Source organism: Phoxinus phoxinus, assembly GCF_949152265.1.
Source record: "Phoxinus phoxinus genome assembly, chromosome: 14".
NCBI lineage: Eukaryota > Metazoa > Chordata > Actinopteri > Cypriniformes > Leuciscidae > Phoxinus > Phoxinus phoxinus.
In genome coordinates, this window is record NC_136889.1 from 35,153,732 (window position 1) to 35,167,083 (window position 13,352).

At 46.1% G+C, this 13,352-nt stretch overlaps 1 protein-coding gene and 1 long non-coding RNA gene across 5 annotated transcripts in view; one reads left to right on the forward strand and one right to left on the reverse strand.

The window, feature by feature from the left end:
• The window catches only part of ccdc88ab (coiled-coil domain containing 88Ab), an 89,296-nt gene that overhangs the window by 27,277 nt on the left and 48,667 nt on the right, over positions 1-13,352 (forward strand). For all 4 annotated transcript variants that reach the window (XR_013800136.1, XM_079634246.1, XM_079634244.1 and 1 more), the window contains exons 11-13: positions 1,449-1,595; positions 2,966-3,113; positions 8,486-8,655. Coding sequence is in view for 3 of the 4 variants with exons in the window: in XM_079634246.1 (XP_079490372.1) it covers positions 1,449-1,595; positions 2,966-3,113; positions 8,486-8,655 (465 nt within the window). In the remaining variant the exon portion in view is untranslated. The remainder of the gene's footprint in view (positions 1-1,448; positions 1,596-2,965; positions 3,114-8,485; positions 8,656-13,352) is intronic.
• The window catches only part of LOC307009974, a 135,051-nt gene continuing 126,464 nt past the window's right edge, over positions 4,766-13,352 (reverse strand). Inside the window, exon 3 of the long non-coding RNA XR_013800137.1 lies at positions 4,766-5,411. This is a non-coding gene — a long non-coding RNA (uncharacterized lncRNA). The remainder of the gene's footprint in view (positions 5,412-13,352) is intronic.

Genomic DNA, 13,352 nt, shown 5'->3' on the forward strand with positions numbered 1-13,352 from the left:
GCGTTCACATCACCACATGTTCATCCGGGAATACTGTGAAGCTTATTGTGTGTGTTTCAATGTTGGGAATGTTGGGAATGCTGTGAAGCTTATTGTGTGTGTTTCACGAGGGAATGTTGGGAATGCTGTGAAGGTTATTGATTGTGTTTCACGAGGGAATGTTGGGAATGCTGTGAAGGTTATTGTGTGTGTTTCATGAGGGAATGTTGGGAATGCTGTGAAGGTTATTGTGTGTGTTTCATGAGGGAATGTTGGGAATGCTGTGAAGGTTATTGTGTGTGTTTCATGAGGGAATGTTGGGAATGCTGTGAAGGTTATTGATTGTGTTTCATGAGGGAATGTTGGGAATGCTGTGAAGGTTATTGATTGTGTTTCACGAGGGAATGTTGGGAATGCTGTGAAGGTTATTGATTGTGTTTCACGAGGGAATGTTGGGAATGCTGTGAAGGTTATTGATTGTGTTTCACGAGGGAATGTTGGGAATGCTGTGAAGGTTATTGATTGTGTTTCATGAGGGAATGTTGGGAATGCTGTGAAGGTTATTGATTGTGTTTCACGAGGGAATGTTGGGAATGCTGTGAAGGTTATTGATTGTGTTTCACGAGGGAATGTTGGGAATGCTGTGAAGGTTATTGTGTGTGTTTCATGAGGGAATGTTGGGAATGCTGTGAAGGTTATTGATTGTGTTTCATGAGGGAATGTTGGGAATGCTGTGAAGGTTATTGATTGTGTTTCACGAGGGAATGTTGGGAATGCTGTGAAGGTTATTGTGTGTGTTTCACGAGGGAATGTTGGGAATGCTGTGAAGGTTATTGATTGTGTTTCATGAGGGAATGTTGGGAATGCTGTGAAGGTTATTGATTGGGTTTCATGAGGGAATGTTGGGAATGCTGTGAAGGTTATTGATTGTGTTTCATGAGGGAATGTTGGGAATGCTGTGAAGGTTATTGATTGTGTTTCACGAGGGAATGTTGGGAATGCTGTGAAGGTTATTGATTGTGTTTCACGAGGGAATGTTGGGAATGCTGTGAAGGTTATTGATTGTGTTTCATGAGGGAATGTTGGGAATGCTGTGAAGGTTATTGATTGTGTTTCACGAGGGAATGTTGGGAATGCTGTGAAGGTTATTGATTGTGTTTCACGAGGGAATGTTGGGAATGCTGTGAAGGTTATTGATTGTGTTTCACGAGGGAATGTTGGGAATGCTGTGAAGGTTATTGATTGTGTTTCACGAGGGAATGTTGGGAATGCTGTGAAGGTTATTGATTGTGTTTCATGAGGGAATGTTGGGAATGCTGTGAAGGTTATTGATTGTGTTTCACGAGGGAATGTTGGGAATGCTGTGAAGGTTATTGATTGTGTTTCATGAGGGAATGTTGGGAATGCTGTGAAGGTTATTGATTGTGTTTCACGAGGGTGATGGCTGTTATGATTATGTGTTCATGCAGGAATTGAAGGAGGACAATCAGGTTCTGCTGGAGACCAAAAGCATGCTGGAGGATCAGCTGGAGTCGTTCAGAGCTCGATCTGATAAACATCATGAGCTGGAGAAGGAAAATCTGCAGCTTAAAAACAAGATCCACGACATGGAGATGGTGAGGGAGCATATAGCGATCAAACGTATATTTAAACAGCACTGGAGAGTAGGGGTGTAATGGTATACCGGTATGGCGGTTTATCACGATATTTACATGTACGATTATCATATCGTGAACATTTACTTATTACCGGTTTTGGAAAAAATCTTAAACCAGATCTCACCGCCGCGCAACTTCTTTCCTCTTGACTGCTCTCCACCCACACATGTGCAGCGGAGACAGAGGCTGGATATTGTAATCTCTAGCCACGCAACAAAAAAGTTACAATCTGCAGTGTGGGAATATTTTGGGTATCCGAAAAACGAACGCGGGGTTTTCCTTGAAGATGGATATCAGTTGTGACCAGAAATGTGGACGAAGAGTGGCTGCAAAAGGAGTAAATGCGTTGAACATGTTCTCCCGTATTCCCGATCACCACCCCTCCCTGCAGATAACGTTTCATTTAAAACTCAAGGCCGTGTTATCTCCGTGTTGCTGAGGGAATTTACAATATAACGCAGATGTCACGTAAATACGCGATTTGATAGATGGATGAATAAATCTAAAATATAGCTGTGCAATAAATCGAGTCGATATATGAGCATGTCGATTAATATACAGCGCAAAAAACTGTTATATATTATAAACCTGCTTGTTCTGCGTGTCTGTGTAGCGCCGTTTCGCCTAGCACAGTATGTGTGTGTACAAGTGTGTGTGACGCTCATAATGTTTAAAGCGTCTGCCGTCTCACTCACTGTATGAGGACGTGAACACATGGACATATCCAGAGCTTCTCTGAGAAAACTAAATGAGCATTTCATAATTTTGTTTAAAAGAATCATCGTCAAATACACTGACTGAAACTCATAGGAGTTTAGTACAACCTGTCAGAATAAAAGTTCGGTTTAGCTTAAAGAAATAATGACTGAAATATATTACTATTGTACAATAGCATTTAGCCAACTTAAAGTTATAACAACAACAATAATAATAAAGTTTATGTAAACATAATTTAAGAAATTTGTTTTTTAATTTAGTAAACCTCTGTTGTACAGAGTCTGCAGACAAATAAAAGTTGTTACATTTTATCTGATTGCATTTTTTATCATATATTTGTATTACATCATAGAATCCAGACAAATTATATCAGACAACCCAGAATTTCTGAGGAAATAAAATACATTTCATAAGCATTGCTCCTTTCGTGTAGCTAAGTAATCACAGTTACATCTTTCTATTTGTTGCATAAATGTACAAAGTCTGTTTTCAAACGGAGAACATAAATAAATGACAGGACAGTCTATCAACTTTGCATAAATATAATGATTTGCTTTAAACCTAAGATGTGCAGTATGCTAGTCCTGATATATGATGGTGTTGTGTTGCAGGAGCGGGACATGGACCGGAAGCGCATGGAGGAGCTGCTGGAGGAGAACCTGACGCTGGAGATGGCTCAGAAACAGAGCATGGACGAGTCTCTGCACCTGGGCTGGGAACTGGAGCAGCTCTCCAAGACCACACCTGAGCTGACCGAAGGTACAACCACACCTGAGCTGACCGAAGGTACAACCACACCTGAGCTGACTGAAGGTACAAACACACCTGAGCTGACCGAAGGTACAAACACACCTGAGCTGACTGAAGGTACAAACACACCTGAGCTGACCGAAGGTACAACCACACCTGAGCTGACAGAAGGTACAACCACACCTGAGCTGACCGAAGGTACAACCACACCTGAGCTGACTGAAGGTACAACCACACCTGAGCTGACTGAAGGTACAACCACACCTGAGCTGACTGAAGGTACAACCACACCTGAGCTGACCGAAGGTACAACCACACCTGAGCTGACTGAAGGTACAACCACATCTGAGCTGACTGAAGATACAAACACACCTGAGCTGACTGAAGGTACAACCACACCTGAGCTGACTGAAGGTACAACCACATCTGAGCTGACTGAAGGTACAACCACACCTGAGCTGACTGAAGGTACAACCACACCTGAGCTGACTGAAGGTACAACCACACCTGAGCTGACTGAAGGTACAACCACATCTGAGCTGACTGAAGATACAAACACACCTGAGCTGACTGAAGATACAAACACACCTGAGCTGACTGAAGGTACAAACACACCTGAGCTGACTGAAGGTACAAACACACCTGAGCTGACTGAAGGTACAAACACACCTGAGCTGACTGAAGGTACAAACACACCTGAGCTGACCGAAGGTACAACCACACCTGAGCTGACCGAAGGTACAACCACACCTGAGCTGACTGAAGGTACAACCACACCTGAGCTGACCGAAGGTACAACCACACCTGAGCTGACTGAAGGTACAACCACACCTGAGCTGACTGAAGGTACAACCACACCTGAGCTGACCAAAGGTACAACCACACCTGAGCTGACTGAAGGTACAACCACATCTGAGCTGACTGAAGGTACAACCACACCTGAGCTGACTGAAGGTACAAACACACCTGAGCTAGGGGTGGGCGATATGGCAAAAATATCATATCACGATTTTTTTCAGGAAAATCACGATTCACGATTTTATCACGATTCCTTTTCATGTTGGTTTTACTATTTTGCAAGTGACTGAGCATCACAGCCAAACTAATGTCCCTATTTTAAAAACAAAGCCTTAGGTAACAAAATATAAAATAAAAAAGAATGGCAGACATTTAGGCCAAAGTGGCGAAGATAAAAAATCTTTGTCATTTTCTTTGTTATTACAAATTAAGAACAAAGATTATACACAACTTAATATACAAATTAAATAAACAGTGCTTTATTTTTTCAGCTACAGGTGTATTTAACAGCATTGAAGAAAGTAATTAAATTAACAAATATGAAAATAAAACACAACATCGACTTCACTGTATAACTTTTACATTGATTCTTATTAAAGCTACTATTAAAGTTCTCAGTCAAGAGTGAGTGAGATGCTCTTTGTATTTTGTTGTTTTATTAACAGGGATAGTTCTCCCAAAAATGTAAATTCTCTCAAGCCGTTTTAAAACCCGAATAAGTCTCCCTCTTCTGTTGAAAATAAAAGTTATTTGGAGGAATGTGGGTAACCAAACAGTTGATGTACCCCAGTGACTTCCATAATAGTTTTTTCCTACTATGGTAGTCAATGGGGACCACCAACCGCCCGGTTAGCCACACTCCTCAAAATATCTTCTTTTGTGCTCAGCACAAGAAATAAATGAATACAGGTTTGGAACAACATTAGAGAGTGAGTAAATAATGACAGAATTTTTATTTTTGGGTAACTGTCCCTTTAAGGACAAGCGGCAGCATGTTTACTATTAGGGCTACTGTCACTTTAAGATCTGCGCGCAACGAGTCTACATGCATTTGACAAGCAGATTTTTTCTTAATTTTTTCTATTGTTCTTTCACTTTAGACATAACCAACTTTGTTTATGTAAACCTTGTGTGTATTTGACAGTATTAGCGCAATAAGACTCGAAAGATAACTTAGTCCAGTAATCAGGCGCTGTTAGACAGGCTGCATGTGCGCGTCGGGTGTTTGCGCTCATAAAAGCGCCCGTTAGAACAGCGCATCAGCAGCGAATGACATGTTTAACCGGCAAGGCTTTAAAGCACATGCAAATAATTCATTTTTATGAACTACAGTGTCCCGTTCCTCTGCATTTCATGTGGATATACGTCGCGCTGTACAGTATGTTGAGACGGAGGCGCCAGAAATGCAAACTGATTAAATGCACGATACTACGATATTTCTTCAAAAGCAGATCGTGGAGACATTTTAATCGTCCACGATCAAACATCGTAATATCGCACACCCCTAACCTGAGCTGACTGAAGGTACAAACACACCTGAGCTGACTGAAGGTACAACCACACCTGAGCTGACCGAAGGTACAACCACACCTGAGCTGACTGAAGGTACAACCACACCTGAGCTGACTGAAGGTACAACCACACCTGAGCTGACCGAAGGTACAAACACACTTGAGCTGACCGAAGGTACAACCACATCTGAGCTGACCGAAGGTACAACCACACCTGAGCTGACCGAAGGTACAACCACACCTGAGCTGACCGAAGGTACAACCACACCTGAGCTGACCGAAGGTACAACCACACCTGAGCTGACCAAAGGTACAACCACACCTGAGCTGACCGAAGGTACAACCACACCTGAGCTGACCGAAGGTACAACCACACCTGAGCTGACCGAAGGTACAACCACACCTGAGCTGACCGAAGGTACAACCACACCTGAGCTGACCGAAGGTACAACCACACCTGAGCTGACCGAAGGTACAACCACACCTGAGCTGACCAAAGGTACAACCACACCTGAGCTGACCGAAGGTACAACCACACCTGAGCTGACCGAAGGTACAACCACACCTGAGCTGACCGAAGGTACAACCACACCTGAGCTGACCGAAGGTACAACCACACCTGAGCTGACCGAAGGTACAAACACACCTGAGCTGACCGAATGTACAACCACACCTGAGCTGACCGAAGGTACGAACATACCTGAGCTGACCGAAGGTACGAACACACCTGAGCTGACCGAAGGTACAACCACACCTGAGCTGACCGAAGGTACAACCACACCTGAGCTGACCGAAGGTACAACCACACCTGAGCTGACCGAAGGTACAACCACACCTGAGCTGACCGAAGGTACAAACACACCTGAGCTGACCGAATGTACAACCACACCTGAGCTGACCGAAGGTACAACCACACCTGAGCTGACTGAAGGTACAAACACACCTGAGCTGACCGAAGGTACGAACACACCTGAGCTGACCGAAGGTACGAACACACCTGAGCTGACCGAAGGTACGAACACACCTGAGCTGACCGCAGGTACGAACACACCTGAGCTGACCGAAGGTACGACCACACCTGAGCTGACCGAAGGTACGACCACATCTGAGCTGACCGAAGGTACGACCACATCTGAGCTGACCGAAGGTACAAACACACCTGAGCTGACCGAAGGTACAAACACACCTGAGCTGACCGAAGGTACAAACACACCTGAGCTGACCGAAGGTACAACCACACCTGAGCTGACTGAAGGTACAAACACACCTGAGCTGACCGAAGGTACAAACACACCTGAGCTGACCGAAGGTACAACCACACCTGAGCTGACTGAAGGTACAACCACACCTGAGCTGACTGAAGGTACAAACACACCTGAGCTGACCGAAGGTACAAACACACCTGAGCTGACCGAAGGTACAAACACACCTGAGCTGACTGAAGGTACAAACACACCTGAGCTGACTGAAGGTACAAACACACCTGAGCTGCCCGAAGGTACAAACACACCTGAGCTGGCCGAAGGTACAAACACACCTGAGCTGACCGAAGGTACAACCACACCTGAGCTGACTGAAGGTACAAACACACCTGAGCTGACCGAAGGTACAACCACATCTGAGCTGACTGAAGGTACAAACACACCTGAGCTGACCGAAGGTACAACCACATCTGAGCTGACCGAAGGTACGACCACATCTGAGCTGACCGCAGGTACGAACACACCTGAGCTGACCGAAGGTACAAACACACCTGAGCTGACCGCAGGTACGAACACACCTGAGCTGACCGCAGGTACGAACACACCTGAGCTGACCGAAGATACGACCACACCTGAGCTGACCGAAGGTACGACCACATCTGAGCTGACCGAAGGTACAAACACACCTGAGCTGACTGAAGGTACAAACACACCTGAGCTGACCGAAGGTACAAACACACCTGAGCTGACTGAAGGTACAACCACACCTGAGCTGACTGAAGGTACAAACACACCTGAGCTGACCGAAGGTACAAACACACCTGAGCTGACCGAAGGTACAACCACACCTGAGCTGACTGAAGGTACAACCACACCTGAGCTGACTGAAGGTACAACCACACCTGAGCTGACTGAAGGTACAAACACACCTGAGCTGACCGAAGGTACAAACACACCTGAGCTGACCGAAGGTACAAACACACCTGAGCTGACTGAAGGTACAAACACACCTGAGCTGACTGAAGGTACAAACACACCTGAGCTTGACTGAAGGTACAAACACACCTGAGCTGACTGAAGGTACAAACACACCTGAGCTGCCCGAAGGTACAAACACACCTGAGCTGACTGAAGGTACGAACACACCTGAGCTGACCGAAGGTACAAACACACCTGAGCTGACCGAAGGTACAACCACACCTGAGCTGACTGAAGGTACAAACACACCTGAGCTGACTGAAGGTACAACCACACCTGAGCTGACCGAAGGTACAAACACACCTGAGCTGACCGAAGGTACAACCACACCTGAGCTGACTGAAGGTACAACCACACCTGAGCTGACTGAAGGTACAAACACACCTGAGCTGCCCGAAGGTACAAACACACCTGAGCTGACCGAAGGTACAACCACACCTGAGCTGACTGAAGGTACAAACACACCTGAGCTGACTGAAGGTACAAACACACCTGAGCTGACTGAAGGTACAACCACACCTGAGCTTGACTGAAGGTACAAACACACCTGAGCTTGACTGAAGGTACAAACACACCTGAGCTGACTGAAGGTACAAACACACCTGAGCTGACTGAAGGTACGAGCTGAAGCCCATCGGCCCACAGATGGCTGTGATTGTGATGCTCTGCCAAGAAGGTCAACTGACCCAAATTTGGGATGTTTTTCTGACTTTGATGAGATCTGAGAACAGAGACTTACTGCATGTGTCGTAACTCTCAGAGGTGTGTGTGTGTCGTAACTCTCAGAGGTGTGTGTGTGTGTGTCGTAACTCTCAGAGGTGTGTGTGTGTGTGTGTCGTAACTCTCAGAGGTGTGTGTGTGTTGTAACTCTCAGAGGTGTGTGTGTTGGCAGTGCCGCAGAAGTCTCTGGGTCACGAGGTGAACGACCTGACGTCCAGTCAGCTGCTGAAGCTGGAGAAGGAGAATCAGATGCTGCAGAAGAGCGTGGAGGAGCTGAAGGCGTCGAGCGAGAGCAGCACACGCCTACGCCTGGAGAAAGACAAGCACACACTCACCCAACAGGTCAGAGGTCACAGCAGCACACTCCTATGACTGGAGAAACACAAACGCACTCAGCCAGCAGGTCAGAGGTCACACCGCGAGTAGGGCTGGGCTGATAAACTCGCGTACATATCAAACTGCGATAAAAGTGATGTCGATAACGATGATAGGCTCTGGACAGTTTTACTCTATATGGATTAATCTAACAGCCAATCACACAGCAGAAATAAATGGGACAACAGCCAGTCAGCGTGCAGCTTTTAACTTGCCCATCAAAGAACACGCCCATTTCCTACTGCACATTGTAATCTATCGGCAAAGACAACTCGACACGAGGAGGAAAAATTGAGTGGAAGCGGTGACAGTGAAACTAACCTCGAGTTATCATACAAAGATGACGAATTTGTCGATTTAAAAAAAGGTAGCATGAATTCAGTTATACTCATTTGAACCGCGTCACTCGGACCATTTATCCGCTCCGCTCAAAGTTTAAGCAGCGCGAGCTCACTAGAGCAGACGTGTTTACTCGCTGAACGATCGGTCACATGACCACTGAACAGAACTGCGTTTCAGAGAGAAGCGCTTAAATTCAGCGAAAACATCTCTGGGATTTAAACTAGTTTAAAGCTAGATGAAAAACACTGCAACATTTACAATGCATTTATTGTTGTAACACTAAATGTATGAAAGGAGTTTCCTAATGGAATATCATTACAGTATTTTTTTGATTTTGCATTTATACTAAATGTATTTAGGCTACTGTTCCCTTTCGAGGCCCAGCCTGGCCACGGTGACCAGGGTAAAGCTAGGCCAGGCCATCACTGTAAAACACTTTCAAAAAAGAGAAAGTTAGGGCTAATGGCAGCAGCGTCCAACGTGGTTCCATTCGGCCTGCTGCACATGAGGGCCCTGCAGTGGTGGTTGGAAACCAAGGGGTTTCCCGGAGGGGGAACCCATTCCACATGATCAGGGTTACGCACAGATGCAGTCGTTTCATATCTATGTTAAAGGTCCCATGACATGAAATTTTCATTTTTTGAGGTTTTTTAACATTAATATGAGTTCCCCTAGCCTTTATATGGTCCCCAAATTTCTAGAAATTTAAATCGGTGTAAATCGAGCTTTTGCTCTCTTTCTCTGCCTTTGAAAAAGTGGAAGCTCAATCGGGCTGATCTTGAATCTCCTCCGTATGACGTCATACGGAGGAAATGTTACCTCCCCTCTCTCTGCTTTGCCCGCCCAGAGAATATTTCCCGCATGAGAAAATGAGCTAGTAAGCAGGAACGCGTGCGCGCGATTTTAGTTTGTCCACGGGAGATATCATGGCTTTTGAGCGAGCGAAGCATAATAATTGCTCAATAATTGGATGTACAAATGAACACCGAAGCCTTTTTTTAGTTCCTTCATCCAAGCCCCAGAAGAACCAGTGGATTAATTTCATTTACTCTGGAAATGCGCCGACACAACTCCCCAAAGTTTTGCATGTCTGCGGCATTCATTTCACCGACGACTGTTTCCTCAACTTGGATCACTACAGAGCTGACCTCGACGAACGTCTGGAAATACATCGATCGAGCCGAGCAACACTTTCTGATGTGTAACGTTACGTTAATTGTTCAAGTTCAGACAGGTAATCTTTCTCTCAAATCGTTCAATACTGCTGTTTATGCCTCAGTAAGTCAAGCCAGTGACTAAAATATCAACTTCACATCGTTTCTTTTAGTAGGATGAAAATAATCGTTTTTAAATTGTGAATAAATTATATACAGAAAGCGATCAAAGAACAATCTTTTGTAGGAATCGCGCGCACGCGTTTCTACTTCCTAGCTCATTTTCTCATGGACACAGCGCGATCGAGTTTATCTGGACCCTTGCCAAACTCCTTATGAAATCAATGACGCACGTTACACTGCACATGAAGCTCTTACTGTATTTACATCATCGTTTTTGCATTGGTGAAAGCAGAGAGAGTGCAGAAACTGCGTTGCAATGATAAGATCTTCATTCTCGCGATCAACAGACTGTCATCTGCTTGCGCAATGCTCATCACGGCAACATTTTATGTGATGGGAATAGATCTAAATACTTTAAAAACTTCTGACGATTTGTTAATCTCGATAGCTGTAATAGTAAAAACGTATAATAACTGTAGTAAAAGTATTCGAGAGAGTTTCACATGTAATAAGTAGCTATTTCATATGCAAGCATGTCAGCCAATCACAGCAGTGGGCGGTTACACTGAAGTCTCACACAGACACGCCCCTTCAAACAGAGCGTTCAAATCTGAGGCTAAAACTGGGCTAGGAAAAATGCCTTTTGTTTCTAAATTATGACTATTTTTTATCTAAAAAACATACTAACATTATTAGGGCAACCCAGGAAACATTATAAAATAATATAATAACCCCATGTCATGGGACCTTTAAAGAAATCTTGGTTCCTGTCCCAAGGCCCCGTGCTGGGAGCGTCATGTTGCCGGAAAGCCGTTTGACAGACACCTCCCTCACGGGGCTGGGGCGCGGTCATGGACGGCCGCTTTACGAGAGGTCTATGGAAGGTGTCATGAAACTGCTCCGAGACTCGAGGGTGAGATCCAAATGCAGCTTTATTTAAACGCAATCCAATGGCGTAATCCAAAGTACAGGCAATGGTTCAAAACACAGGTAGGCAGTCCAAACAAACAAAACAAAACAGGCAGGCAGGGGTCAGAGGCAAGAGAGTAATCCACGGAACAGGTAAGAAAACCAAGCGACAGGAAACCAGGGAAAATGCTCAGAGATGCAGTGTGACACAAACAAAACTTCGCAGTGAGTGAATGGGTGAACCAGGCTTATATGGGGATGAGCTAAACAAGATAATGAGACACAGGTGAATGTGATCAGTGAAGATGAGTCCGGGCAGTGAGTTATGGGAAATGTAGTTTGTAAGGGAGTGATAATAGTCTGATGTGGAGTGCCCTCTGGTGGTTCTCAAGGGCACTCCAGCTGGTGACCGTTACAGAAGGACCATCATTCCCCCTGGCACATAAATTGCCTGGAAATGCTGGTGGTTTTCCGAGCTCTGAGAAGTTTCCTGCCAGACGTCAAGGGTCACCACGTCCTTGTCAGAACAGACAATATGTCAGGGGTGTCCTAAATTATCGGTGGGTCTGAGATCATGCCCTCTATGCAGACTGGTGCATTAGATCCTCTTGTGGTCCCAGGGGAGACTGTTGTCTCTCAGAGCAGCATACATCCCAGGGGACCGGAATTGGGGAGCAAAGGTCCTGTCGAGGCAGGGGCTGAGGCCCGGGGAATGGAGACTCCACCCCGAGGTGGTGGAGTTAATATGCAAGAGGTTCGGCCCAGTGGAAGTGGATCTGTTCGCGTCTTAAGAGACGACACACTGTCCACTGTGGTTCTCCCTCACCCATCCAGCTCCTCTGGGGTTGATTGTCATGGTGCAGGCTTGGCCTAGGCTGCGTCTGTACGGTTTCTCCCGATCGCTCTGCTCCCGGGAGTTCTAGAGAGGGTCCGTCGCGACGGGGTCTGTCTACTGCTAGCAGCCCCGTTGTGGCCGGCCCGAGTATGGTTCTCAGACATAATATCACTCCTAGAGAGCCCTCCATGGGAGATTCCTATCAGGAGGGACCTGCTGTCACAGGCAGAGGATATATTCACCCTCGGCCAGAGCTGTGGAAACTGTGGGTCTGGCCCCTGAGGGGGCACAGTACCGAGACGCTGGCCTGTCAGCAGGAGTAGTCGAGACCATACTCAGCTCTCGAGCTCCGTCCACGAGGAAATTGAACGGCCTAAAGTGGAATGTTTTCACCACTTGGTGTAGAGAGCTTGGTGTAGGTTGATCCAGTTAACTGCCCGGTGGCTTCAGTGCTGGAGTTCCTCATACCAGAGTTCCCACATGGGACCTGGAAGTGGTTCTTGAAGGGCCCCCTTCAAACCTTCGAGGCCAAGAACCTTCCCTCAAGGTAGCTTTTTTATTAGCCATTACTTCTCTGAGGAGAGTAGGAGATAGGCTCTATTTCTCACGACATTAAGGCTATCTTGGTAAATGGTAAATGGATTGCATTTATATAGCGCTTTAACAGACCCATGGCCACTAAAGCGTTTTACATATTGCCTCACATTCACGCATTCATTCACTCATGCCATGCAAGGTGCCATCCAGCTCGTCGGGAGCAGCTGGGATTAGGTGTCTTGCTCATGGACACCTCGACACTTGGTCAGGTGGAACCGGGGATATAACCACCAACCTTCCTTGTTTGTGGACAACCTACATGAACCACTGCCGCCCCAATCTTGCATCCCAGGCTTTATGTGCCTAAAGTGCCTCTAATGTGGCACGGCCTACGGTTCTGCAGGCTTTTCATTCCTCACCTCACGTGACGGCAGATGATGAAAGAATAAATTGCTCTGCCCTGTCAGAGCTCTCGAGATTTATGTCCAGAGGTCCTCTTCATGGCGGAAGGCAGACCAGTTGCTGGTGTGTTTCGGGTCGCCCAAGAAGGGGCTTCCCGCGTCCAAACAGACCATCAGTATCTGGGTCGTTCAGGCTATCTCTATGGCCCATCAGGTGCGCAGCTTGCCTTCACCTTTGGTCATCAGGGCTCATTCAACCAGAGGCATGGCGTCCTCTAGAGCCCTCCTCTCAGGGGCCCCGATCCAAGAAGTGTGCGATGCAGCAGGATGGGCCTTTTATCAGATTCTATAGCCTGGACATTC